Source organism: Lissotriton vulgaris, chromosome 3_1 (assembly GCF_964263255.1).
Source record: "Lissotriton vulgaris chromosome 3_1, aLisVul1.2, whole genome shotgun sequence".
NCBI lineage: Eukaryota > Metazoa > Chordata > Amphibia > Caudata > Salamandridae > Lissotriton > Lissotriton vulgaris.
In genome coordinates, this window is record NC_141689.1 from 1,802,478,899 (window position 1) to 1,802,506,161 (window position 27,263).

At 41.0% G+C, this 27,263-nt stretch overlaps 1 protein-coding gene across 1 annotated transcript in view; it reads left to right on the top strand.

The window, feature by feature from the left end:
• TBC1D9 (TBC1 domain family member 9) overlaps positions 1 to 27,263 on the top strand; it is a 385,175-nt gene that overhangs the window by 281,846 nt on the left and 76,066 nt on the right. Inside the window, exons 12-17 of the mRNA XM_086962231.1 lie at positions 5,152 to 5,437; positions 7,292 to 7,421; positions 10,361 to 10,459; positions 10,556 to 10,624; positions 13,209 to 13,449; positions 23,166 to 23,231. Coding sequence (XP_086818357.1) covers positions 5,152 to 5,437; positions 7,292 to 7,421; positions 10,361 to 10,459; positions 10,556 to 10,624; positions 13,209 to 13,449; positions 23,166 to 23,231 — 891 coding nt within the window. The remainder of the gene's footprint in view (positions 1 to 5,151; positions 5,438 to 7,291; positions 7,422 to 10,360; positions 10,460 to 10,555; positions 10,625 to 13,208; positions 13,450 to 23,165; positions 23,232 to 27,263) is intronic.

A 27,263-nucleotide genomic window follows, 5' to 3' on the forward strand; every position in this document is an offset into this window, starting at 1 on the left:
GGAAAAGAGAAAAATAACTTGCATGCATTGAAATGGCATTGTAGCAAAACAGGCTGTTTTTTTCTCATGTTATATTACTAATCTGAAGGAGATGCTGTTTTGTCTGCTGTTTGCATTCTGCTTTTATTAGTGGACCGATGCCGGCTAACTATGTGCGGATAAAATACGGTCACAGTCTAGAGGGAATAAATCTTGTCGCTGCTTGATGAGAGACCTAAGAAGAGGCGCCAAATGGAAGACCTGGAACAGTCTGATGTGACATACTGAAAATGCCAGAACTAGCTGCAACCTGAAACAAACCAATTCGCTACTTCATTAGTGAACTAGATTTGGCCTCAGTTAAGGGAAGGACATCGTAGACTATTAAAATGTAGTGAAATCCTAAGAGCTTTAACAGATCATTCTGAGACACTACTTTCAGAGAGGCTGATTGCCCCAGCAGATGGGGCATGTAATTAGGAAAAGGACCTACCTGTCATGAGGTTAGTCAGCATCATATGTAAGCATTACAGTTACACCTGTGTACCACACTATTCAAGGTATTTCGGAGGCCTTACTGTCCGTAAATGAGAATCAAGCACCTCACAAGAATTTTCTGACGGGGTTTACATGTTAAGAGGTCAAATCCGTACGACCTCCTATGGTTCAGTCGCAATCTGTGACTCGCCTCATAAAACCAGCAAAATTTGATAACCTTTCAGATGTGTATACTGGAACGAAGGAGGAATCTTGTTCTTTGCGCTCCAGCCCTCAGTATACATCTCCCAGCAGCCAGTGTTGGTGAAAATAAGTGGAGAGGGTTTGGGACTCATCTTCTCTCAGCATTTAATAACTCAATATTTTTAAGTATGGTGAGTCTGGAAAAAGGATAAGTGTAAAGGAAGCGGAATTCCAGAAGGTGTAGCAAAAATAAAACTCTGAAAAACCTGCACACAGACAGTTTTTCCCAATTCGTACACAAATCTACGGTGAATATTAAATTAATGTTTGAAACATGGAAATATTAATCGAGAGTACTTACAACCAAAGTCAACTTTAATACAGAACTGGAACTTCAGGTTCACAAAAAAAATCTCTGTTATTAAAGTGTCACTTTCCGTCATTCAGACCAGCAAGAGGCGGAAGTGTAGTGAATTCTCCCATGCAATAGTTAAGTAAAAAAATATATATATTTTAAAAGTAACAGGGTCTATACGCCAAACTTAGGAATGGGGTCACAAAAGCACCCTTTGAATAGGAATGATCTTACCATAGACTTTGACATTTACAAAAACAGGGACAAATACCCAAAAATTACAACCATTAAATTGGTATTTCTTCCTTACTCAATTACAACAACTGCCAGTCTTAAAGGAAATAGCATCAAAGGACTCAGATCTGGTTGGCCTTGTAAGAATTGTTCATGGAGAAGAAGTTACTAAAGTTTGTTTTCCTCAATGATGGCCAAGAGCATAGTAAAAAGTGCATCACATCAAGTGCAGTCTCTTGGAATTCAAATCCTTCCGTAGGAGGAACTCAATAATGGAGACTTTCCAGGAGATCTTTCATTAAAGCAATCATCAAGCAACCAGCACTGACAAACAGGATACCAATACTGAATCACTTTCAGAAATGGAAAACGTAGGTATAGTCATTCATAATAGAGATAACACCTTTGTGTCTGTACGAGAGACTGTTCTTAACATCAATCAGAATGCTGTTCAATTGCAAAATTGCCCAGAATGTAACGATTATTCCCACTTAAGTGACATTGTATAGTATGCAGGACAGTCCAATCATCTAAGTGTTATAGTATGGTACATTCATGGTTTTGTTAAAGAGAGGGGGTATTTGCCCGACGTTTTGATGCATAATGACTTTTTATTGCTGGAGGAGACTTGCCTGTGAGAGCTTCTCAAAGTTGAAGACCTTTCAATAGTAAGTAAAGAAGTAATTGAGAAAAACAGGCAGCGACTGTCAGGAGGGATATTAATTCTCGTGGCGACCAAAATAGCATGGATTTACAAAAGTGTTCATTCTTGATGTCCCAGGTTTTACTGAGCTTATTTTCTTTGTATTCGAAGAATCAAACCCAAGAAATAGTCCTGATAAAGTCATATATAAATTCTGTGGAAGCAACGTCTGTATAAAAATGCAGGCAGTTACTTAAATATTAAACAACTAAGTTAAGTAAACATTGTGCATTCTCATTGTTAATTGTTCCCAGTGATTTTAATTTAAAGTTGAACCCTTGAATGGTGGATCCCGCTATAATGGCTCTATTACATGCATATAGCGTTCCTTCATCTGAATTTCCCTGCAGATGTGAATTCAAAATTTGCTTTAGAGGAAAACCATCTGCTAGCCTCACTAGGGCTGATTGAGCAGGAGATACACAGCCCACTTGAAATTTTGGATGGACCTACTGTTTGATTCAGCTCCTGAAAGTGTCCTTTTGATTATATTTTTATCCTGTCATTTCATTGCCATATTGTCATAATTTTAAATTTCTACATCATATAGGTAGCGACTATCTGTTCATTTCTTATTGAGTTCTTCCCTCTTGGAAGCTTGTGTTCCTCAATACCTGTGGAGTGGCTGCAAAGATTAACAATCTGTTTGGATGTGAATTTGATAATGCAGCACTCCAGATGCAAAAGTTTGCTTGTGATATAGATAATTTTACAATTGCGGAAGGTAAGCTGATCTTGTATGGGCATACAGTTAGGAGTTACAGCATGTTTTTTGTTCCTTAAAATTATGTATGATATCTAAAAGTACTCCGGTAAAGACAGCCTGTAGACATCAAAAATTGGCTTGATAGTAGTTGTCAACAGCTAAAAAGCTAACTGAGGAAACTGCAGCTAAGGGCAAACTATGAGCATGATGCAAGTGCCAACATATAAGCAAAAACTGTTGCAGTACAATATCCGAGTCAATGGGGGGGGGGGGGGGGGAAGCAAATGTTTTACAGATCCAAACTTCTGGTAAATGTAATATTTTCAGTTAAACTGAAAACATTTTGTTTTTTACTCTAACGGGGCTCATTAAAACTGACAAATTGGCTACCTTTTATAGTACTGAAGGACATCTGGATTGCTCACCTGATAAACCTCTATGGCTGCTGGGATGAAAATAGCAAGGATTTAACTTTTGTTTCTAGATAAGGAAATAATCAAATACAGTTTTTAGTCTAAATTCAGTAAATCAATTAATTTGAGCAGAGCCGCATGACCAGATAATCTCCCGGCGGTGATCTTAAAATCAGAGATAAAATGATGGTTCCAAAAATTATTTCCAGGTTTTTTCAATGTGTGTCCAAAACCAAATTTTCCACCAAACCTGAAGGGCTTGACTGTGAAGGCAGTATTAAAGAAAGAGACTCCAGTCTTGTGATGTATATACAAAAGTAATGGGTGGAACACCTGAATTAATCTCAGTCACTGTTAGTTACGCTTGGCCATATCCCATTCCATTGTTATTTTGCACACCATGCCACCTCAGCTTGGACCCACCTATATGCAAATCCGCCTTGACCCTGCTCCAACCAATAGTAACTGTTCAGCCTGAACTGCCAAAGCAGGTCCATCCTGACCCAGAACACATGCAGTGCCGGACCGGTATGAAAATAAACTTACAACATTTAAGCTGCTGGGCTTATAAAAGCAATTTAATTCCGCTAGAAGAAGTTGGCTTTAAGAAGAGCTACTCAGCCATCAACCACTGCTTTGCCTTTTGGGCACTAGCACAGAAGTCAATGGAGCAAGTAGGAAACTTAAGTAGCTGTTTTATTGTCTTCCATACAGCTTTTGACCTGGTCAAAAGTGAACATTTCTGCAAGAAACTAGCAAATTACAGTTTCTCCAGATCTTCGCCCAGCCCTCTGTGCTCTTCATCAGGTCTTCTCTCACTCCTCTGTGCCCTTCATCTGTCCAATTGGCTCAGGTTTAGGTAGATCTCTCTCACCATCAGACACACAAGATTGGGATCCAGATGGCCTCAAGCAAGGATGTGTTAAGTCCCCTAAGCCATTCTCTATATATTTGCCAAATCTACCTTTCAAACTTTGTGAACCAAACTCCTTTTCACTTAAAATAGATTGGGCTCCTGTTCCCTGTCTGCTTTATTCTGATAAACTCATGTAAATGAACTATACTTCCTTATCGCTCCTTAGGAAATTTGCAGCTTTGCAAACTTACTGTATTCAAATTCACTTGATAGTAAAAAATAGGGCCATGATTTTTGGGTGGAAAATACAAAGAATGTTCTTGGTCTTCTTCAAGTCCTATAGTGGAATGCATACTCTTCTACCCATATTTAAGCACAACCTTCACTATGACTTTAAATTGGTCAGAACATTTTCAGTTGCCATCAAGAAGGTACTGGCAGCTTGTGGCGATTTAGTAATTTTTAATCCCTAATACAAAGGGTTATTGTTGGCTCTACTAATATCCGGTTTTATAAGTAAAGTCCCTTCAGGTTCTCTATGTTTGCGAATTGTCTTGTGATCTTAGGGTTTCATGGTTGACCAATAAGGGATGCACAGGGAAGTGTGTTAGCGCTTTCCACCAAATGAGTCAGTTTGAGTTGTGAGCTGGGACAAACCTTGTGGCACATAATGGCAGGCAATACATTATTAAAATGTGTGCAGTCTCTGTTGAGCAGGGTTCTAAATAAAATGTCATATAGCCATTTGAAGGAGATTAGATTAAAAACTGACAAATATTTCCAAAAAACGAAACTCTGACTTGCCGAGCCACTGTGACTTTCGTAGCAGAAATGCATAATAAGAACTTTACAATTGAACTGTCACTGTTATCGATAAGAAAATTCTAAGAACACTTTTTTAGTTTTTATTAATGGTGATAAATTTGCTTTACAGACAAATTGAAAAAATAAACATATACTTAATTGTATTTTATCTAAATATTAAATCACGTTTTGATTTAGTCACTTCACACTGTTCGATGTTACTTCAAATACAAATTCTTACATTGTGTCTGATTGAAAATTATATTTTAGCGACAAATTCACCAGTAAGAAAAGCCTTTTATGAAATTAAGAGACAGAAGTGTACTCCTGATAAATTGGGTCACTCAATTCCCTAATTTGTACGTCATTGTGAACAATAGGTAACTACCATCTGGTGCCTTTTCCTCTTTCCACTCGCAGGAGCCCTGGTAGATCAAGGTGTGTTTGAGGAGCTGGCTGGAGACTATGTCCCCCAGCTCTACGACTGCATGCAGGACCTGGGGGTCATCGCCACCATCTCCTTGTCTTGGTTCCTCACACTGTTCCTCAGTGTCATGCCCTTTGAAAGTGCTGTGGTGGTGGTGGACTGCTTCTTTTACGAAGGGATCAAGGTGATCTTCCAGCTTGCGCTGGCTGTGCTGGAGGCCAATGTGGACAAGCTTCTGGAGTGCAAGGATGATGGAGAAGCCATGACCGTCCTTGGAAGGTAATAAGGGACATATGGGTTTGGCATCTAATCCCTCACTTTTTTTCCTTGTTCTGAACCTCTGTCTGTATATAAATGCATCCATACCCAGCAATAACAGCTGTATCAAAGCAAGTGGTGGCTGTTAGTCTGGCTAAGAGAGTGGTGACAGGAGTATACAGAGTGTTCTCGTCAGTTTGGGATAGCAAGAACCCTATAAGAGACTGACTGGTACTGGCTCTGCCAGTGTAGTAATCTGGTGGATGATTAGGGAAACAGTGGAGGTGAAGGGCAGTGTACTTTGATAGTTTGTGTGGTAGAATCCTATGTTTTTTATTTTTAAGTTTAAGGTAAGTATATGGTTTTAGTTTGGGGGTGTAGGGGTATATGTTTTGGGGTTCAGGGGTATTTTAAGGGTTTGGGATGGATTTGGGTTATCGGGTGCACAGGGTATTTTTAGAGCATGGGGTTGGTTTTGGGGTGCTTGGGTATTTTTAGGGTTAAGGGGGTATTTAGTTTAGGGGTGCAGGAGATATTTTTAGGGTTCATGGTGAGTTGAGGTTTTGGGGTGCAAGGGGTATTAGGGTTCAGGGTGGGTTTAGGTTTTGGAGTAATGGGGTATTTTTAGGGCTTAGGGGTATTTAGGTTTTGGGGCACCGGGGCATTTTTAGGGTTTATGGTGGGTTTGGGTTTTGGGGTGCAGGGTATATTTTTAGGGCTCAGTGTGAGTTTAGGTTGTAGGGTACATGGGATATTTATAGGGTTCAGGGTGGGTTGGTGTTTTGGGGTACTGTGGTCTTTTTAGGGTGTAGGGGGTATTTCGTTTTTGGGGTACAGGGGCGTTTTTAGGGTGGGTTTGGGTTTTGGGGTGCAGGAGATATTTTTAGGGTTCAGGGTGTTTAGGTTTTGGGTTGCAGGGGGGTATTTTTAGGGTTCAGGATGGGTTTGGGGTGCAGGAGGTATTTTTAGGGTTGAGGATGGATTTAGGTTTTGGGGTACAGGGGAATTTTTAGGGTGGGTTTGGGTTTTGGGGTGCTGGGGTATTTTTAGGGGTCAGGGTGGGTTTAGGCTTTTGGGTGCAGGGGTATTTTTAGGGATTGTTTGGGTTTTGGGGTACAGGTGTAATTTTAGGGGGTTTAGGGTACAGGAGTATTTTTAGGGGTAAGGGTGGGTTAGGATTTTGGGGTGTAGGGTAATTTTAAGGGATCAGGGTAGGGTTTTTAGGGTGTAAAGGGTAATTTAAAAAAAATTAAATATGTATATAATATCTACAAATTGTGTGTAATATATATATTTAAATAAATAAATAATTTTGATATATTTAAAAATATATATATATATAAATATGCATATATAATATACACATACATATGTGTATATATATATATATATATATATATATATATATATATATATATATATATATATAGATATTTAGGTTAGGTACTCTTACTATGTTTATGCCTTCACCACGCATGCCTTTGCGTTGTAATGGAATGCGTGGTAAAGTCATATACGGGGTAAAAAGTTTTGGGGTAATTGTATCGCGGAGTAATTGCACCCGCGTTGAAAAAAATGCGGAGTGATGGTATGCGGGGTAATTGACTGCGGGATAAAGTCATATATTCCTGGTGCCCTATGTGGAGTGGGCCAGAACTGGTTTAACCAAACTATTTCTGTGCATAAAATGGAACCACTTTGGTGTTCATGGTAACTAAAGTTTTATTTTTTGCTTCAGATGTGTGTGTCAGATGTGTGTAGATGTTAGCCAACAAGGTCTGTTGCATTCATTGTCTGTATTAGTTTCTTATTCACTGATGACCCAAAGTTTGTTTACTGGCTCACTGGTTTGTTATGCTGTTTTATGGTTCTCAGGTACTTGGATAGTGTCACAAACAAAGACAGCACTCTGCCTCCCATCCCTCACCTGCATTCACTCCTGAGTGATGACGTGAAGCCCAGTCAGGAGGTAGACATCTTTAAACTCATCCGAACATCCTATGAGGTAAGCCTTCAGGCAAGGCGCACACAATTTGGTTTATGAGGATGATGCTTTAAGTACAACATTTGGTATCCAGATGTGGTAGAGACATATGGTATCCCAACTGGTATTATTTGGAGGCAGTTAGAACGGATTAAAAATACAACATTATCCAAAAGGAAGCAATATAGCATGTGCTCAATGCATCATTTATATAAATCTTTTAAGGAAAAAACAAAAGGGAAAAAAACAAGGAGGAGGGAGCAATTCGCAGACAAACTTATCCGTTTGTCCCGAAGCCCCAAGAATCACGGATCCTGACCCCCTCATCAGCGGCTCCTATACGGACGAACCTGCACTGCTCTTGACCCAGTCCTGATGAAGATCCTGAATTAAATGGATCGAAACGCTGTCGACCATCCAGCGCAATCACAGGCGCAACACACGAAGTGGTTCACGAACACTACATTGAACCAGTTAAATACGAACTCTCGAAAGCTACTTGGAACCACTTTGTATCAAATGTTTCACTGTATATTTTTACACCAGTCACCTTGACCTGCCCACGCTGTTCACATTGTCACATGCGTCGCTACCTTGGTTTTATCTGATACACCTTGAGCACCACGTACAATTTGGGTTGTTTTCAATGTTATTAGTTGTACATTGCAGTGCTGTAATAACTGCAAATTGCTCCCTCCCCCTTGTTTTTTTTCCCTTTTGTTTTTTCCCTAAAAGATTTATATAAATGATGCCTTGAGCACATGCTATATTCATACAGAGTCTCCTTGCTTCCTTTTGGATAATGGTGTATTCATATCCGTTCTAACTGCCTCCAAATAATACCAGCTGGGATACCATATGTCTCTACCATACTATACCCCAATCCCAACACGGTTGACAGGTTTTTGCGCCTGTTGTTGATATAAGAATGGTACAGATGTGGAACATGGCTGTAACATCAGTGGACAGGTTTTCTTGTAAAGAAATAAAATAAAAGTGTGCTTATGCCTTTCATGCCATGCAGACAGTAAAACATATCTTCCTACATCTGTGAGTCATGCCGAAGATCCAGGCATCTACCACACTTGTCATAGCACATCTGGGTTTTGCAAATTGACTGTACCATAGGGTTTCACTATCAGCTATGTCAAAGCCACAAATCATGCAGAATGCAACAGTGAGACAATTCCTACACTTTAACATCAGTGACCCGATGTCTCTAGCCTTAAAAGCTCTTCAGTTTCTTTACTTCTTCATTACACTCAAAAGGCCGTCAATTGGAAGAGTCCAGCTTCTTGCAAATAAAGCACAGAAAAGGGCTCTGCGGTCCAGACCGGTATAACTAATCATCCCACCTCACAACATTAATCAAATAAGTGGTATCTCTTTCTCCTTTGCAGTTGTTCCATTCTGGAACTCCCTTTCAGCAAGGATAGGAGCCCTTAAAACCACCAAGAATTTAAGAGGCTGTTAAAGACCTGAGTCATCCCTAGATGAAGTCTCAAGAAATGGTCCTGATAAGACTCAGACATCGCTCATAAGGATACAAAATGCACCAGCCCTGTATCTTTGCTGGCTACAATATGCTAAATATATGCCGTCCTGTTCATCACACCTGCAGGCAATGCGAGAGGCTGCGAAGGAATGCTCGATATAGTCATCTACAAAAGGTCACTCAAGCAGCCACTCCAGATGAGACTCAAATGTATTCTAGATCAATATGGTTGGCTTCAATTAGATCATTTGGACAGTAACATTGATTTTAAGAATGAGAACATGGAACATGTAGGAAATTATAACCCTGAGATGGTGATCCAACCCTGATAAAGTCTTTTCATAACAAAATGTGATAAAATGCTACCACAACCATCCGGATAACCTAAATTTTCATTGCAAGTGCTGTGCATATATGCCTGATGGCCCTTACATGCATGCTTGTCGGACATTAGATTGTGCTAGCTTGACCACAGACCAGACTGCCCACTTGACCCCTGCAGAACCACACCACACCACAACAGCATTTACAGCCACATGAATGAGATCTTGCATGACCAAATACATAAGCTATCAAATTTTATTGCATAAGAGATTTAATGGAAGGTTGGATGGCACTTTTGTGAAAACTTTATATTACAAATTGCTTCACAGATGACTCATGAACTATATGACAACTGGATGATAAACCGCATGAAAAATTGTCATTGCATATGCATTTCAAAGTTTCTTTCTAATGTTGTATGGCGGAGTAGCATGCTACCACTCCGCAGACCAAGTCGGGGTCTTTAGGGAAGAAAGCGCTGTACAAATGCTATTACAATACAATACAATATTCCTCCACTTTTTATTTTCCAAATACCTGTGTAGCTACTAAAGTTACCTAAAGTGTAGATTTGAACTTAAACTGTCAAAGGTTTTTAACTCGTCAATGTTATTAAACTATGAGAACATTATATGTTTAATATTGCTAACAACACAAAATATTCACATATTTCATATGAAAGGCCAAACAGTTTTTGTAGAATCAACAGAGGTGGTTTGTTTGTTTTAGGTAGGTAAGGAATTTGTTCTAAAAATGTATTAACATTGTCTGCCTTATCCAGCAAACCTCGCACAGATAGCTTCCAGTTGTAGCTAGTTTTCCTTTATTAGTGTCTTCCAGTATCCCTTACTATTTTGCACACCTTATTTTTGATTCATATGCTTTGTGATGAATATACAAGTATCTGTATTTTCTCCTGATGTGTGCTTTAGATTCAGTAAAGTTTTTCTTGTCAGTCATAATGAATAGAAACACATTGGATGGATTAATTGTATTTACAATGCTCTGTGCAATATGTTTTAACCCGCATTCTAAGAATACCACTACAATATTTTTTATTTATTTCCACAAGTCATCAAAATATTGCTTCTTTTAAAAGTGGCAATGAGGCATGTAATATATATTTGTATGCCTCTTTTAGAAATTTGGAGCTATCCGAGCTGATCTGATCGAACAGATGAGATTCAAGCAAAGGCTGAAGGTGATCCAGACGCTGGAGGATGCCACCAAGCGGAATGTGGTAGGTGGTGCTTATCTGGGGGTAGTGCCCAGGCTGGGAAAGTGAATGTGGCACCTAGGTAAATCTTAAAGCCCCTGTGTCTTTTGTTTCAAAAAGGTGAGAACTATTGTGACCGAGACGGCATTCACTATAGATGAGCTGGAAGAACTCTACGCGCTCTTCAAGGTAAGTACTACGTCACCAATAAGACAACCTCCTACACATGAACTGACAGGTCTAACTCTCATCCTTACTCCCGTGTATCATGTCTGTTTTCTAGAATGGGTGTCTATGTTTTCAATCCCTGATGGTACTAATCAGTCGAAAAGCAAATACTAGCTGACATAGAAACATGACTTCCACCTTTCGAAAACGATAGAAACCGCAACATGGAAGGCTCACATACTCATATCAAAATTATAGAACCAAATCCTTAACCAAAAGGAACCACTGGCAAAAACCTGGCAGAATTTCCACAGATCGGGAACAAAGATACCTGACTAACTTGAGTACAGTCAGAAAAATCTACACTGAAAGGCACTAACCGGGTCTCCTATTGCTCTTCGAAAAGCAATACTAATAGCAGAATGTGCTAAACAAATGTTCCTAGTATAAAATGCTGCAATACTAAAATGTTGATGTAATTTTCACAGGAACTGAACATTTCCCCTTGATGGTTTGCCTTCCAAACTAATTTGAAAATAATATGTCTGTGACCTGTACTCAAAATGTATATTCTTACCTCACAAAATATAATTTCCCCCGCCCTCAGACCAATAACACAACTGGCCAGTTTGAGGCTGGTCTGATACTACTCTGATAGTCACAGAGGCGGCCTGGACAGTTTACTTTCATATAGTCCAGCTTGTGTGACAAAACAGTAATGACAAATAGATCCGCCATTTTAACAGGTCCTATTCCAGTCTGTGTGTCCTTATTTAAAAATTAACTTCAGATATAAATATTTCATTGCGATGGACCCGCTGTGAAAATCACAGCAACAGCAGAGTTCATCTCCAGGGGCAAGCTGCTTTCACGTAGATAAGGTGAAATCTTGTGTTCATATGTCCAACTTTCACATTTGTCAACAGTGACGGTAGAATGGAATGCCTCTCAGAGAACTTCCAAGCAGATAAGAATGAACTCAAATCGTTCCAGCCATCACTTTTTGTTGTGTTTTGTTTGTTTTTGTTATTAGTTTGAGCTGCACCACTCGATTGTGGTAGAACCAGGACTGCTCTTTACTAGTCATGGAAGTCATTTGGGGTAGTGCTTGAAATGGAAAAATAGAAGTGCAGGTACTCTGTAGCAGAGTACCTGCTTGTGTCTAAGAAGTGCCAGTACTCTCCAATTAAAAGTATAGCATTTGTCTTGAGAAGTGCCGGTACTCTCCCTCTCACAATAAAAAAGTGCTGGTACTCTGTACCAGACAGTGTGTCCGGCCGATTTAAAGCACTGATTTGGGGGTTCCCGGGAGTCGGAGCTACGCCCTCTGGCTTGTCTCTTTCGACTGCTGACACTGTCTTTGCGACCCTCGGCCTCAGAAGAAGCAAACTCAGTGTCTGGAGCACACGGTACGCTCATCCTCATAGACATCGGTTGAGGCTCCACTTTTCCTGGTTTTCTGTCAATTTTTTTTTTATTACACAAATAGTGACTAATAGTATTTACAGTTTGTGTAATAAAAACACAATGCAATTAGTTGGAATATGACCCTAATTTGCAGCTTAGGTAAGTTAAAAATACTTTTAAATGTATGTGTTATACGTGCTTGTGTGCTTGCGGGTGAGTGTGTTTATGCGAGAGAGTGAGCGAATGTGTGGGTATGTGTAAACGTGTGTGAGTGGAATTAAAAGCTGTAGGGTGTGTGAAGTCACTTCTGCTACCCCTGGTATGTGGGTGAATTGACGTCCACGCTAGGGGTATGAAAATGCCATGGACTGGAAGCCTCAATTATTTTTTCAACTTCAGTAGCTTTGCAAACTACTGAGCACCTGCAGTAGCTTATAGATAGATGCCTGTGCAATCCTTACCTACGGATGAAGAAACTGGAATGACTGAGCACCCAGCGGGTATCCTGCTACCTACACATCCCTGGGATAGTGCACTATTTTGTGGTCAACAGTTGTTCCACCGAAACATGGATGTTACGGTTGTTGCCTGATCACCCAGTGCATAAATGTTTGCAGTAGTGTCCCTGGATGGGGTATTGGGGTCATCCCAGATAGGGAATCACGTGACAGCCATGTTGTGTAGCAGAAGGCAGACCTGCTGCTCTTGTCCTCATCTTTAAATAGTTTGATTTGGCTTCTGCATGTGCCCTGATGATGTCACATACATCAATGTTCGGTGGTCTAGTCTATGGTGCGTCCTACCCTTATATGTGCCCTCTTTTACTTTCTCCCTTGCTTGGGGTCTTGAAGCTTGTCACCAGCCATTCTCAAGGCATATATGAAGTCCTTTGTTGGCGGTGGATCATAAAATGGTGACTGTTTGGAGTGATACACAGATTTGGTCCATTCCCTGAGCTGGACACAGTGAGGGTATCTGTACTATTGCATTCTTGAGCGAGTACCAGATGATGGTCTCTTGCAAAAAAGGAAGTAGGATAAGTGCAGACGCCATAATATCCCTACCAAAGGAAGCAAAGCACAGTTGTTGGCCCTGCACACCACACACACACTGCCATGCTTGGGTTTTCTTATTGAATTCCACAAGCCTCAGCCTTCAAGTAAGGCCTCTAATGCTTCCCTTTGTTCCCTTTCTCCAGGCAGAGCATCTGACCAGCTGCTACTGGGGCGGTAATGTCAACGCCACAGACCGCAACGACCCCAGCCTCCCCTACCTGGAGCAGTACCGCATCGACTTCGAGCAGTTCAAGGGGATGTTCGCGCTCCTCTTCCCGTGGGCCTGCGGGGCCCATTCAGATGTGCTGGCAGCCCGGATATTCAGGCTTCTGGACGAGAACGGAGATTCCCTGATCAACTTTCGGGAGTTTGTCTCTGGGCTTAGTAAGTCAAAGCGATGAGCAGTTGGAAAGCACTCTTCTTGGAGCAGTGCTTTCGATGTAGACAAAGGCTTGTTTCGGTGCATCATCACTTATTTATTTTATTTTATTGATTTGTTAATGCGCTGTCTTGTGCCAGATAGATGATTTGTAACACTGGGATGCTTTCCTCCATCTTAGGTATCACTATGGTGGGAAACTATTAAGAAACAGCAACAGCCTAATCCTGGAATGGTTATTTTTGTTGTGCACCTTATCAGAATTGCAAACTATGGAGGTTTTTAAAATTCTGAATTATTACGTTATTGGCCACCGCTGAGGGCTAGATCGGACATCTGCTTGAGTTACAGGCCCAAGCCACAGTTGAGAGCTTATACCTAGGGAGAGCGTCTATAACGACCAGTGTAATCAGAGGCAGAATGGCTGTGATGCTCTCAGAACATTACACCCACTTAAAATAGAATGTTGTCAACAAACGGGGAAAAACAATGCATTTTAATGTTGGAGTGGAAGGTCTACACCAGCCATTATTGGCCCGCCTCCACTCCATTGTCTTCAATGGAGCTCTCAGCATTGCCATGTTCTAAAACCGCTACAAGTTTAGTTGTTCTTCGCAGTTACTAAATTGCCTGTGATTGTTTAGATCCTGGCTAATCACGGTTGTAGAATTATTTTACCATTGTTATAACCTAGTAACACCATTAGATTTAAAATGCGTGTTATCTATTTATAGTATTAATTCAATTCAGAACTTTATTTTGGCAGTTTGAACCATCAGAGCTTCACAAGACATTTAAGTACATTAAAATGGGATTACAAATAAAAACGATAAAGCAATGTAAGTCTGTAAAACTAGTTTAAGCATAAAAACTAACATTCTTTTAACATCGAGATGTAAGGGCTGACTTGGTTCTAGTGGCCTTGTTTAGTTGCAAAGCATTTCTATTGCAAAAAAGTTCATAGAAAGGAGCAGAGTGCACAGTGCAAGTTGTAAAGTCGCAGAACGACTAGTGAGACAAACCAATTCTCATATAGCCTTAGAGCATGCCGTAACGGGCTCTACCAGCCATTAAAGTCCTGCATCTGCTTGGGCCTTTAACAAGGGAAGCGGGTCTTTAATGGCCTGTAGAGCCTGCAACAGAGGGCTCTAAGGCTATTCAAACATTCCACCCCAGAGGGCAGAGTGTTCTAATTTGTAAAAACAAAGGGCTCACGCAGCCCGAAGGGATTGAAATCCCCTCTGGCTCTGTGAGACCATTGGTTCAGCAACAGCTGTGAACAAACATTGGAATGTAGGAGCTCTGGGCTTCTACGGGCCATTAGAAGCCTTTCATACTCCATTGTTTTCAATGGAGCTCCCAGCATTCCAATGTTCTAATACAGAGTAATTCATACAATGACGTGTGGTGCAAAATAAAGGATAAAAGTGCATAGTGTGATGTACTGGACGCTCTAATGATCGATACTAGGGCAGTAGTTCCAGCAGAATTATGACAGCAACAACATAGTGCAGGATTCACAATAATCAAAAATACCTATGCCGTCACACTTGCACCCTGGGATCAACAATCTACTAGGGGACAAGAGAAAAAACAGACCGGGGACAGATAATTACCCACCCCTACAAAAAACATAATAGTGTCCGCTGTGCCTTTCGAGAATGATCGCCCCACCCCGTGTAGAGTGAAAGTTTACAGTACGATGGCAGAGAAGGATCCTACACTAGGTTGGAAAGTGGTTGCATGTGTGCTGGATGCTGGGCGGATAACACTGTAAATTTGCTACTCAGTAGCTAAGCCTTGCCAAAAAATGTTGCCACTGAGCACACAAAGAGCGAGTAGGGATCGTCTTTAGGATCCTGAGGGCTTCAGCATGTCTCACTGTACCCAACCGGGAACAGACTGGTCAGAGCCAAGACCGCCTTGTTCTTGCATACACAGTGCAAGCAAATAAGAAGCAGGCAACAGATTCCTTTGAGGTTTTGCAAGCTTTTTGTTCTCTGTTGACCTACCTATTTTGTCTGTTAATACACTGCAGTAATGTCTAGCCGTGGTCCTACAGGGCAGGGTCCATGCCAAATTTTCAAGACAACCATTTAAACGAGTCTCATTTACATTAATAATAGGCAACTTTATTTTACATGGATAGCCAGAATGTACCTGGTCTTTTGGACCTCGGGTGGATATGTCATGCGTATGGTGCAAGTTTGCATTTGCCAAAATTAGATTTGCTTGCCTGCAAGTGTGTTTTGGGACATTTACTGAACTGCCAAGGTGAACATTCTAGTCCATGCTATCTATACCTTGAAGCGGGATAGTGTTTTCTAATTGGGCGAACTAGTCCCAGATCCTATTTTTATTGAACTGGTCGAATTTTTCTTGCTTTTTTTTCTTTACCTACACAGACAAATGCCCAACCTGCAGGTGATGCAGCTGGATCCAGTAAAATGCATTGTAGTAGATCAGCTCGAGTGTCTGTCAGGCGCGTGCATGCCCATGTGTGTGTCAGAGCCTCAGTGAGATTCTACTACACAGGAGACAGGGCCAGGGCAAACTAATGATCATATCACTGGCATTGTACGCTGCTTAAAAGTCTTATTAGGCAGGGATAAAAATGTGACGCTGGGGACAAATATCTAATAATGTCACCTTTTCCTTCTTAAACGACCTTACTGCTGAGATCGGTGCACATTTCATTAGTTTTCTGCAGCTGATGGAGCTGCTGGTGTCATTTCCTGTCAATTATCGTTCTAATTACATATCCAGCGTTGAGCTTACTGAAGATTCTGGAGGCACAAAGTGTGAACATTGCTGACAGGCAGTAATGGAGCCAGGAAGCCATGGACTCTGGTGCAAGCAATGAAAGTGGCCCCTTTGACGTTTGTAGGAGTAAGAAATACAGCTATTATCATGGTGCAAGGGGCTTCTCAGGGCCCCGGTGCCACTGCACCTGCTGCACCAATGGTAGCTACGCCCCTTCTGACTGGCACTTTGGAACCTAGAAGTGAATGGATACATCTCTGCACACATTCCTGATTAAGCTTTATATCCACATGCACTTTAACTAGACTTTCTCCGAAAAAGGAGGCATATCAGAATGGCGAGAGGGGCCCGAGTCTACTGGCCACTGCACAAAAGGAGTAGACTGCTTCGGATGGTTTTCAGCCTGAAAAAAAGAGTCCCTCGGTGCAGAAAGGAATGTAGACTGTTTCACTGTAGGGACTGGCACTGTGCCTGTGGAGTGCCTTGCTTCTACAGGTGGACTTGATTTACTGGTCGTACCAACCAATTGACTAACTTGTGGCCCCACTGCATCACTCAGCCCTTTCAACTTGGTACTATCTCTCCTCCAGGTATGTAATTTCTCCCTCAGTGGTGTGTGCCACATAGAGTATATCACATTCAACATCTCCTTCCAGTGTGTCGAGCGTGTGTGTCCAGTTAAAAAGCGTAAAGCATAAGGGTGACTTTCCCTTGGGGGCTCCCTGTTTGAGACATTTAGCACTGGCACACCCTGCAGCATTCTGTGCAACCACTATCTCCCTTCCTATTCATTGCTTGCACCGAATCTTGATTGCACCCTCTGTCTTGATCCACACTGCGGATGACTAGCACCTCTCCTGTATAGAGCTCACAGCCTATGTATCTTGGTGTATCTGAAAGGCCCATTTCAAAGTTTTGCACCCTTCAGCATATGAATGAACTTCTCTAAAAGTTATACTGTGGCTGATTGCATAATACTATTTCCTTTCCTGCACCTGAAGGATTTTATATAGGATATTCTCATTGCTTAACTGCTTACTTCGGCTTGCAATTATATTGCTCATGGATGGACAGTATAAAGAATCCTCTGGTTACTTGCCCATGCCACGAAAACTGAGGAATCTCTGTACTAGGTGGACTCCATATAGTCCTGTCTGGTGTCTCCAGGGTTTGGATTTGTCTTTCTCCTGGGTTGACTCAAGATAGTACTCTCTGGTGGCTTAACTGTGCCTCCAGGGTTTGGGCATCTCTTAGTCCTGGGAAGACCCACTGAGTCCCATTATTGGTGGCTCCAGGAGCACGATACACACCAACCCAAAGATGGTAGCTATCCGCTTGCACGACTGTACCTATTATCACATCCTATCCTAGACTTGCAAGTTCCTGTATGTTCATGGTAAGCCCACAGTATGTCTTGCACTAGACATCACAGGCGCTTTGCGGTAGGTGAGACCAACAAAAAAAAGCATTCTTTTGTCTGCACTATGGAATCATCTCATCCTTCAAGTACGTTTTATTTAATTGAGAGATGTTCAAACCATGCTCTGTGTTATAGTGTGATTTCTTCTCTTCTTTTTTTGGATAAATGCTCTTCCTTCTGTTCAGCCTGAATGACTGCTGCCAAAAAGTATTCTATTTTTTGTTCCAAACATATATTATATAGATAGTACTTATACCCACATTTAGAAATATGAAAGCAACGTATAATGTAATAAATCGATGATCTAAAGCCTTGAGTGAGAAAAAGTAGTAACCTCGATTGAAAGTAGGCCACGTACCGTCCACTCAGAATGTTCACGTGATTTAAATAAGGGATTCTGTGGTTCCCAAAGGTAAAATACAAATTTTCACTCTGGTCAAGTAGATGGAATAATAGCTTTCAACAAACGGAAAATGTTGTAAGAAAATGGGCTGAGCGCCCTTGGATTCGTGGCATGTCATCTGAATAAATTAGTTTGTCAAGCGTTTCGAGAAATTATTGTTTTTGACAGTCACACATTTCACTGAACCAGGAAATCCTCCTTTAGTTCCAACCAGAAAGTGGCCTTTATTGGTGCTTCACTTTTGAGAAATGCTGGTCCCGAAATGAATTTCAACAGGAAGGTGTGAATGGTCTACCGACTCCCGACAACAGGCGCGAGTACATTTTGGTCTGAAAACCATTGTGTACTGGACCATGCCATAAGCAAATTAATGTAGAAAACTGACTAACACACACTATTTATTATACCACCTTATTCGTAAATGTTGTACGACATTTTTGATCTCTGTGATTTTATCGTTGGCATTAGGGACATAAATCCACATAACAGACTGTGTTGCTTCTTTGCTCAAGCCGCGTTGTGTGACTGTTGGGTGTTTGAGTTCACCTCCACTGTGTTGAATATTTCAGAACAAAGTTCGCACATAACTAGTTGCTAGGTTTACGGGTAACTATTGTGGGCACTATAAGTCGCTTTTCTGTTGTTACATGCGACCTTCAGTGGTGTATCAACTGTGCAAAGCTCAAAAAATATTGTAATTAAAAAAAGGCTGTAGTGTACTGTATGTTTCTTACCCTTAGGAAAGAAGTCCTATAGAATACCCTCAGGAAAGAAGTCCTATAGAATACGCATGAGAGGTGATAATTAGCATAGTAAATGACGTCACAGAAGGAGGCATAGCAACCTCATTTACACCTTGGCTGCTAGAGGTTTTCCCCCGCGGCGCTGCGTTCCCTGATTTCCCATTGTACATGACGAGCTCAGCTCGTCATAAGCACACGACCAGAGCTCGTCATGAGCAGCGAAGGGGTTAAAAAGCACCTAAAAGGTTAATGGGTGGGTCCCTCTTCAGAAAATGGAGAACTTTCAAAAGGACTAAAGACGCCCTGTGAAGTCACATTGAAAGGGCAAGCTTTAGCATACAGTGATGAATACCAATTTATTAGCTGTCAATTTCTTAAAGCCCGATCAATAAACTCATATGGCTCATCATTGACAGAACCTTGTCAATATCGTCTTCTTTTTGGTGCCAGGGGTTCTCAGGTGGACTATGGACTTCAGTCACATCTACAGCTACGTTTTCCCCACTCCCCTTTTATAAGATCAGTGAGTGGGTCGCTGGAAGTAGGTCCAGTTCCAGCCCCTGACCTGGAGGCGCATCAGAAATAGAATTGAAAACAGTGTGGCTTTACAGCCGCCTTCTTTTCACGCTGCATGAACTGATTCTACCAGTGCAGTGAAAGGTCTCTGGTAATGTAGGTGAGTTCAAAGAGCCACTTCTAATAAACCACTTCACATTCACTATTCTGTACATATAGGCTTGCATTGTGAAGTTTCTTTTTTTTGTGTTGAAATTTTTATTCAATTATACAATCAAATACATAGTAAAATAAGGTAAATAAGAACCTTATTTACCAAATATTTTAAAATAATAATGAATTGATAGATTATGAAATTTACTCCTAGTAATAGAGATAAGGAAAAAGTTAACAGTACATACTCTACAATCTGTTGTGTATGTTATTTGTAAGTAACGTAATGACTATAATCAAGATTAAAAGAAAAATATATATTTTTTTAAATAAATAAAAAAAGGTGCCAGAGTAACGGGGGGGGGTAGGGAGAGGGAAGGAAAGAGAAAGGATAAAGAGAATGGAATAGTACAGGGAAAAATATGATATAATAAAGTTAAGTAGTTAAAGGATGCACATTAGAAGAGGGAGTTGGGTTAGAATCGTCATCCAATGTGGTTTCCAAAAAGGGGACCAAGTTTGAAGAACATTGTGAAGTTTCAAAGAGATGGCATTTGCTAACACACTTGCCACTTGTGATCAGGTCCTATGGAGGATGAAAGGAGGAGGCACGAGAATAGCATCAATGTAAAATATCGCTGCTTTTTAACATTTACAAGCATTAGAAATGAGCGGCTCATTTGGACCTTTTACTGGGCGGCTGCACGTTTTGAAGGAGAGTGAGAAATCAAACAGTACACACACGTTTATGCTTATTGCTCTCCACGCATGGTTAAAACTAGACCTTTGATTTGTTAATAGTTTATTTTAGACAACTCATTTTTAGGTCGAGCCTGGGCAGCGCATGCGCTGCTCTGCCAGGCATACTGTATTCAGGTATGGACTTGAAGCTACGCCCACTCTCCGCCCATAATTTTTTACTAGCTTGTGTCATTGTCTACCGTAAACTGTGGATTTTCATTGGTCAAGAGGCTTAGTAGTTCCTCCTTAGTACTGCCTTGCCTGATTTTGTAACCTCCCATGAGGACTTCCCCTGTTAACTACCCTGTCATCCACCTTATCCTTTCCACAAACATGCTTTCGACTTGAAGTTTTTTCTCAATTCCTACACTCCCTCCATCAGTATTTCTTTTTATAACCCCTGTAATTTTACTGAGCCGATGCTCCTGACGAGCACTCCCAGTCAGAAAATTGTCTAAGCAGAAGTGATGCGAAGGGGAGCATGTGAAAACTGTGTGATCCAGTGGAGAAGATAACTAGTAACGGTCCACATCTGCAGAAAAACAACGCGAAACGCGAGCGAACATCGGCCAGCTAGTATGTGCAGGGAAATCTGCGGGAATCTGCTTGAAAAGGTGTCAAATGGTTGGAATTGAAAGAAAAAATATCTATTGCAATTATTCAGATTTTTGCAAAGAGTGTAAACAGATACTGTAACATCGGAGAGAGGATGTGGCCTCACGGCTGGACTGCCTACTTTGGAGCTAGGAACCAGGTTCGAGCCTTTGCGTCGGCTGAGCATCCTGTGATTCTGGGCAAATCATTTAATCTCTCCGTGCCTACCAAGAAATTAATGTGTCCTTGTGTAACGTAACTGATGCTCATGTAAAGCTCTCCAATACCTTGGGGTTGAGTTTTATGCTATATGAATCTGCAAAAAAAAATAATATTAACATGCACTTCCTTTTCCTGAATATTTTGGAAGCCGAGCCATTGAAAATTGTCCAGGCTTGACTCATCTCTCTCAACTCCTCCTGGTTAGGTCATACTAAAATCATACGCCTTTTCAACCAATTATACAAGGCCTGCCTTTAGTTGCTTCTGACATTTTCATGCTATGCAAATTCCAGGTAACTTAACAAAATGAAAATCGTGTTTCTCCGCTGGGTTGACTGGGGTGCGTCATCCTTCTTACATAGTATTAATGTGGCTTGGGAGATTTTCAGAAAAGTTGTTGGAATCAACAGTTCTTTGTCCGTATTTCAACAGGTTGTAGGATGAGTAGACTGCTCTTTGTATTCCTAAACGTGGATTCTTTAGCTGGGAAGAGTTTTTTGGGGTGGGCATCTTTATTAGTATTTTTTTACTAGTGTTTCAGCAGCTTCTAAAGTAGTGCTGTATTGTTCTTTGTCCAGTCAGTGGTCCTACCAAAAATACCTATTAAAAACCATTGAGTCAACATTTTCCTTTTGTTTTAAATGCAGGGGAAAATAGTCAAACACATTCCTTTTGAAAATATGTTAAAGTTGTGGAAAAAGATTTTACAAAGGAGGAGTAGACCTGCTTTAATTTAAAACTAACGTAAATACAGCCGCGGGCCATGCAGGTAAGAGTGGTTGGGTACTGTGGGGGGTATTTCGACAGACGACCATGGAAATGTATCTACATAATTATTTTTTCCTCGTCATCAACCTTCGAAATACCCCCCACACGGCCCGCCACTCTTACCGGCAAGAGCCGCGCCTGCCGAAATACAAAAAAGCTGCTAAAACTGTCACACATTCTTTTTCTGTTTGTTTTACAGAAAGTACATTTAGGAATTTTGTGACATTGGACTTTATTTTAAAACATACATCATACACATTCTTTAAAAATAGAAAAAGCACATTTTGGAAAACTATTTTTAGGGAACATTATCTCCATCGAACCGGAGTCATCCTTGTTGAGTAAAGACAACATTGTTGCTCTATAGCTATTTTTCTGATACTAAAATCTACAAGGATCAAAGAAAATGCAAATACAGTTATTTTAGAATCAGACGAAATACTAATTAACAAAATGTTGCTACTAATAAAAAAAGCATTTTAAAAGCGATACTTATAACATTGAATCTATTGGCGAAAGAAAAGCAAGGCCACCAAGTTTATGTTAGATGTGGTGCAATTTCAAAAGCAAGTTTCAGGTCAGTAGATAAACTACAGGTCTATAATCCTTTTCTGAAATTGTTTAATGAGATAGGGATAGGGAGTTTTCAACAATACAATAAGAGGGATTATAGCGAATACACCAGTGATTTACAGTATGCTGTGGTCAGAGACAGGAGGCATTTAGAAGAAGGCAAGTAAGGTGAGGTTAATTTAAAATAAAAAAGAGAGGCAGTAATATCAATTTTTATACCAGTGTTAAATTTAATGGGAATAGAGATTGCATGTAATCATAGGACACAAAACCCTAGAAAGAAAAAATATTATTTGCAAGCTAGATAATGTTTTATTAGGTACTTTTGATAAGCACAAGAAACAGGCTGTCTATTCCCTGAAAGGCTATTGCAAGACCAGCTGAACATGGAAAGCTGATTAACTCAAAGGCTGGAAGAATAAAGTAATGGCTGGACGAAATAACAAGAGGATTAGGGTGCACTCAAAGGCAGCAGTAACCTCACAATCCTAGCATCGTGAGAGAGTATACGGGGTAAAGAATTTCAACACTGAAAACAAGATTATGCAAACGCTCGAAAACGAGATTCTGCAAATGCTGAATCTGTTATCTTCTGATGTTCCCCCTTAAAGTATAGCTCACAGTATTAATTACGAAATGGAAGTGGGATCCATTTTGGATGCCCCTGGTTGTGGCATGGCAGACGAGGGGCGGTGAGGATATCTTCCAACAGCGTAGAAGTGTATTGCCTGAATTCCTGTGGCTGATGACACCACACATGCACAGAATCAGATGTCAACATTTCCGCTGCAAATACTGCAAGTCTTGGTTTTTGTTTCCACTTAGGTGCTGCGTGTCATGGAGACCTTACTGAGAAACTGAAGCTACTGTACAAAATGCATGTATTGCCAGGTATGTACCCACCCTTCTCCCCCACAAGCCAGGTATGAGAAGTGTGAATTATCTGCCTACATAATATCTGTGTATTGTTGTGAATGATGTTCGAGATTCATGTGGAATAGAACAGTCTCTCAACCATCATAAACAATCTCCTTTCCAAATAGCAGATGGTCGTTCCTGGATTTATTTAATAATTTCTGGATTTCTGTATATCTGCCAATCTGTTATGGAAAAAAAGTCCTGTTGTTTCCAGTTCTGTCTTTGAACAGCCTGTTGGTGCCTACCAGTGTCTGCCCTCAAACTCATATGTTGCACCTGAATGCAATAATAAGAATGTCCATAAATAATTTGCACACCATATTAGATGTTGGGCAGTCCATATGGAACAGGTCGAGGTTTAACAGGTGTGGGGATATAAAGGGGTTCATCCCAAGTTACATAGTTGGGTTAAATATAGGAGCCATTAATAATACCACAACTAACATTATGCCCCAGATTACAGGGCAGGCACTTTTACAACAGTAGTTTGTACTAAAGTTTAACCTTTATACTCAAGTTTTCAGTGCCATAACATCTGCATTAGAGGGTCATGAAACCTTTGGTTGATTATCACATCTGTTAAATAACCCTATACTGCTCTGCCCACAAAAGTATACCAACCCCATATTTTACTGTTGCAGGATTGAATGGGACACCAGTGTGCCAAGATTGGGTGACATATAAGCTGCCCTTTTTTTTGCATGAAGTAGGTAGAATGAGTCAGCTGGCATGCCCAATGGAATTTTTTGTGAGCATCGCCCTATGGCTGATCCGGTAGTGTTTTCAGTTGCTTTTAGGACTTCAAATTACTATCTGACTTGATGGGATCTAGTTATGTATTTTTTCTGGGATATATTTCCTTTGTTTTTAGATTTTGAGTAGTGCTTTGCTACCTCTTACATGTGTTGTGTTGTGTTGTTTGTTTGACCCTAATCATAAAGTCCACCCTCTGATTATCAATGTACTCCCAGATCTTGCTCCCATGGCTGTTGAAGGCACAGTGGTTGTCCCCTTTCTGGTTTTGTAAGAAACTTGTAGGGTGGAAAAGGCAAGGTGGAACTCAATCCGCCCCTAGGTGCATCGACCAACTCCGGGAAGCTAAGTTTGCATGCAAAAGGGTTGAAAGGAAATGGGGAGAAAATACCTAGACCAGGAGAAAACACACCGTAAATTTGCATTAGTGGATTATAAAGATCTGCTAAAAAAGGTACAGGCAGAGTATTTTGCCAAACAGATAGTATATGTTCCAAATATGGCACAAAATAGTGTTCTCCATAGTAAAAACATTACAATCCCTGGATTGCTCCACACAAAGAATTGTACCATTGCAAGAGCTGTGTAATGGCATTAGTTAATTTTTCAACGCATTGTAAATACCTTAAGAATGACACAGTAAGTCCTCTACCACCTGAACACAGCCTGAAGCTAGAATCCACCATACAGAAGGGGAATAACAGGATTCAAACGCTTGATTTCATCCCTCCAATTATGGAGGAAGATTTTCTGGAGTTGGCAGGAGCCATTACTTCGGGCTCTCCGCTTGATTCCTTCCTTCCAAAATACTGGAGGGTACTTGCACAATAGCTGGCTGAGCCTTAAGAAACATCGGTAATATTTCTCTGGCCACTGCTAAGGTTCCCAAAGCCTAGAATCAGGCGTTAGTTATGCCCTTACTAAGGAAACTGTCCACAAGACCTAAAGGCTGCTTATTTTATGTCTATTTCTTTGCTGCCTTTTGCTATCAAAATATTGGAAAGACATAACAATAACATTATATTGACCCATATTGAGGCCAGTAATTGGCTCGACATGGCCAAATGTGAGTTTAGGCCTCGTCATGGGACCGAGACAGGTCTGGTTGCGGGCACTGACGATATCCGGATGGCTGTGGACAGGGGTCAGCAAGTGTCTCTGGTACATCTGGGCCTGTCCACAGCATTGGATTCTGTGGATTACTTTATCCTGCTCAAGAGGTTGGAGGTAGCTGGTACAGCGGAAAAAACCTTGATCTGATGCAGATTTTGTCCATCTGACCACAAACAGGCAGTCCAACTCCTTCCTTTTCCATCCAGTTTTGTCGCACTAAAGAAGGTAGTTACGTAGGGCTCCTCTCTGAGTCCCACCATGTTTTAAGTATACATCCAGCCTCTCATTAATCTCATGTGAGCTAGGAATGAACTGCATTAGTTATGCGGAAGCCACTCAGCTGACTGTCTTGTTCAATCCAGACTCTGTGTGGTCCTGTGTCTCTTTTCACCACTGCATGAGATTAGTCAACTAGCTTAGAAACAACTTGCTACAGTTTAATGCGAACAAGCTGGAAACCATACTCTGTGTGATGGGGAGGGCATGCACCAGTCATCTAAATTATTATTGGCCGATAGCAAATGGGTCAATTCCTGTATGGGCAGACTCTGTATGAGATCTGCCCAACTATACTACACCCTCTCGTTAGTAGACCATGCAAACAACACATCCAATATCTGCTTTGGTCTTATGAAAACTCCTCCCACGTCTTCCGACCAGTTGGCACTTGCACTTCAACCATAGTACCATCATAAGCCAGATTGATTAATGTTATGACCTTTTCAGTGGCACATCTGAGAAGACAATGAAGTGTCTCTCGTGAATCCAAGCTGCAGCTGTCAAACTGGCATAGACAGAAATTGAGTTCCTCCATCTCTATAGCCCTTGACACCTTGCACTGCTTGCTAGTGGAAAACAGAATTTCATTTGAAGTAGCATGATTGATGCACAAGGCGATCTACCAGCAGGCACCTCACTTACTAGCAGATAGGATTACTCAATAGCAACCAGGCAGATTATTCTGCTCAGCCTCTGTGCCTAAACTCCAGATTCCTAGGTATAAGAAAGCAAGAGCCGGAAGCAGAGCTTACTCAGTTAGGGGACCCAAACTGTAGAATAGTATACAACACACATTTGACTCACTCTGGACCATTTATCATTCAGGAACCTCCTGGAAAAGTGGATCTTCCGGCAGTAGTTTCCCCTTGGGATGGTCGAGCTTTTGTCCCGCAGTGCCAGGATACACATGGGTTTGCAGTTGCGCTTAACAAAAGCTTTATAATCACAGCAATAGCTCCATCTAGAAGAAATTTCACAAAAGGGTGTCTGTCTAGATGCTCCATCCATAAGGCGAGGGTGCATGATCCAATGCCTCATTTGTTTATCACAAAGTCTTTTATTTTCTTCTAGTCCAAAGTCTTACTTAGCTTGCTAGAAGGATTTGATCATCCCTTCATAGAGCATATCTCTAATGTGGCGCACCCTCTTTTTTCCATACCTTACAGGAGTCCTTATCCACAACTAGGGCGAATTCTCGGTTGTCACACATCAGCATGAATGGGAAGGACTTACTTTTTTTTGTCTTTGTCCTATTCTTGCTTTCTTCCTTTTCCATATGTAATGTAAGCACGCAGTTTGTAGTGTTTTAATCTTCTTTTTTCTAGTGCCAAGAGGGATAGTGTAGAAAGGGTACTTCATTTTGGGGAGGTGTTACTGCACTGGAATTGCCCCCACAAAGATAATCCCATTTGTTGAATGTCTAGGTCTGTTTTGGCTATTCAGAAAAACTCTGCTATGTTTTTAACCTGGCCTCTGTTTTTGTGTTTGCCAGGGTTGTTGGCTGCTGTCTCTGGCAATTTATGTGAAATTGTTTGGGTCAGTACTCCCATCTCTATCAAACTTAAAGAGAGATTGAGACGGCAGATTTCATACTATTCATTTTGAGGCCAGATACACTTTTGTAAGCCCGCTGCTCTGATAGCAAGAATGAGAGGGACTTCTCTGGTTCTATAAGCAAGGTCAGAATGTCTTCACCAAATATGGTTATCTTGAATTTATCTGGGACCAATGTAATGTATTTATACCCCCATTTTACCATAGTCATTGTGCAATGGACTCCAATGAGAATGACAAGAGCCACAAGGAGAGGAAGCATTGCTGCCTCATTCTTTTGCATTTGTTATGTAATTGAGAGTTTTC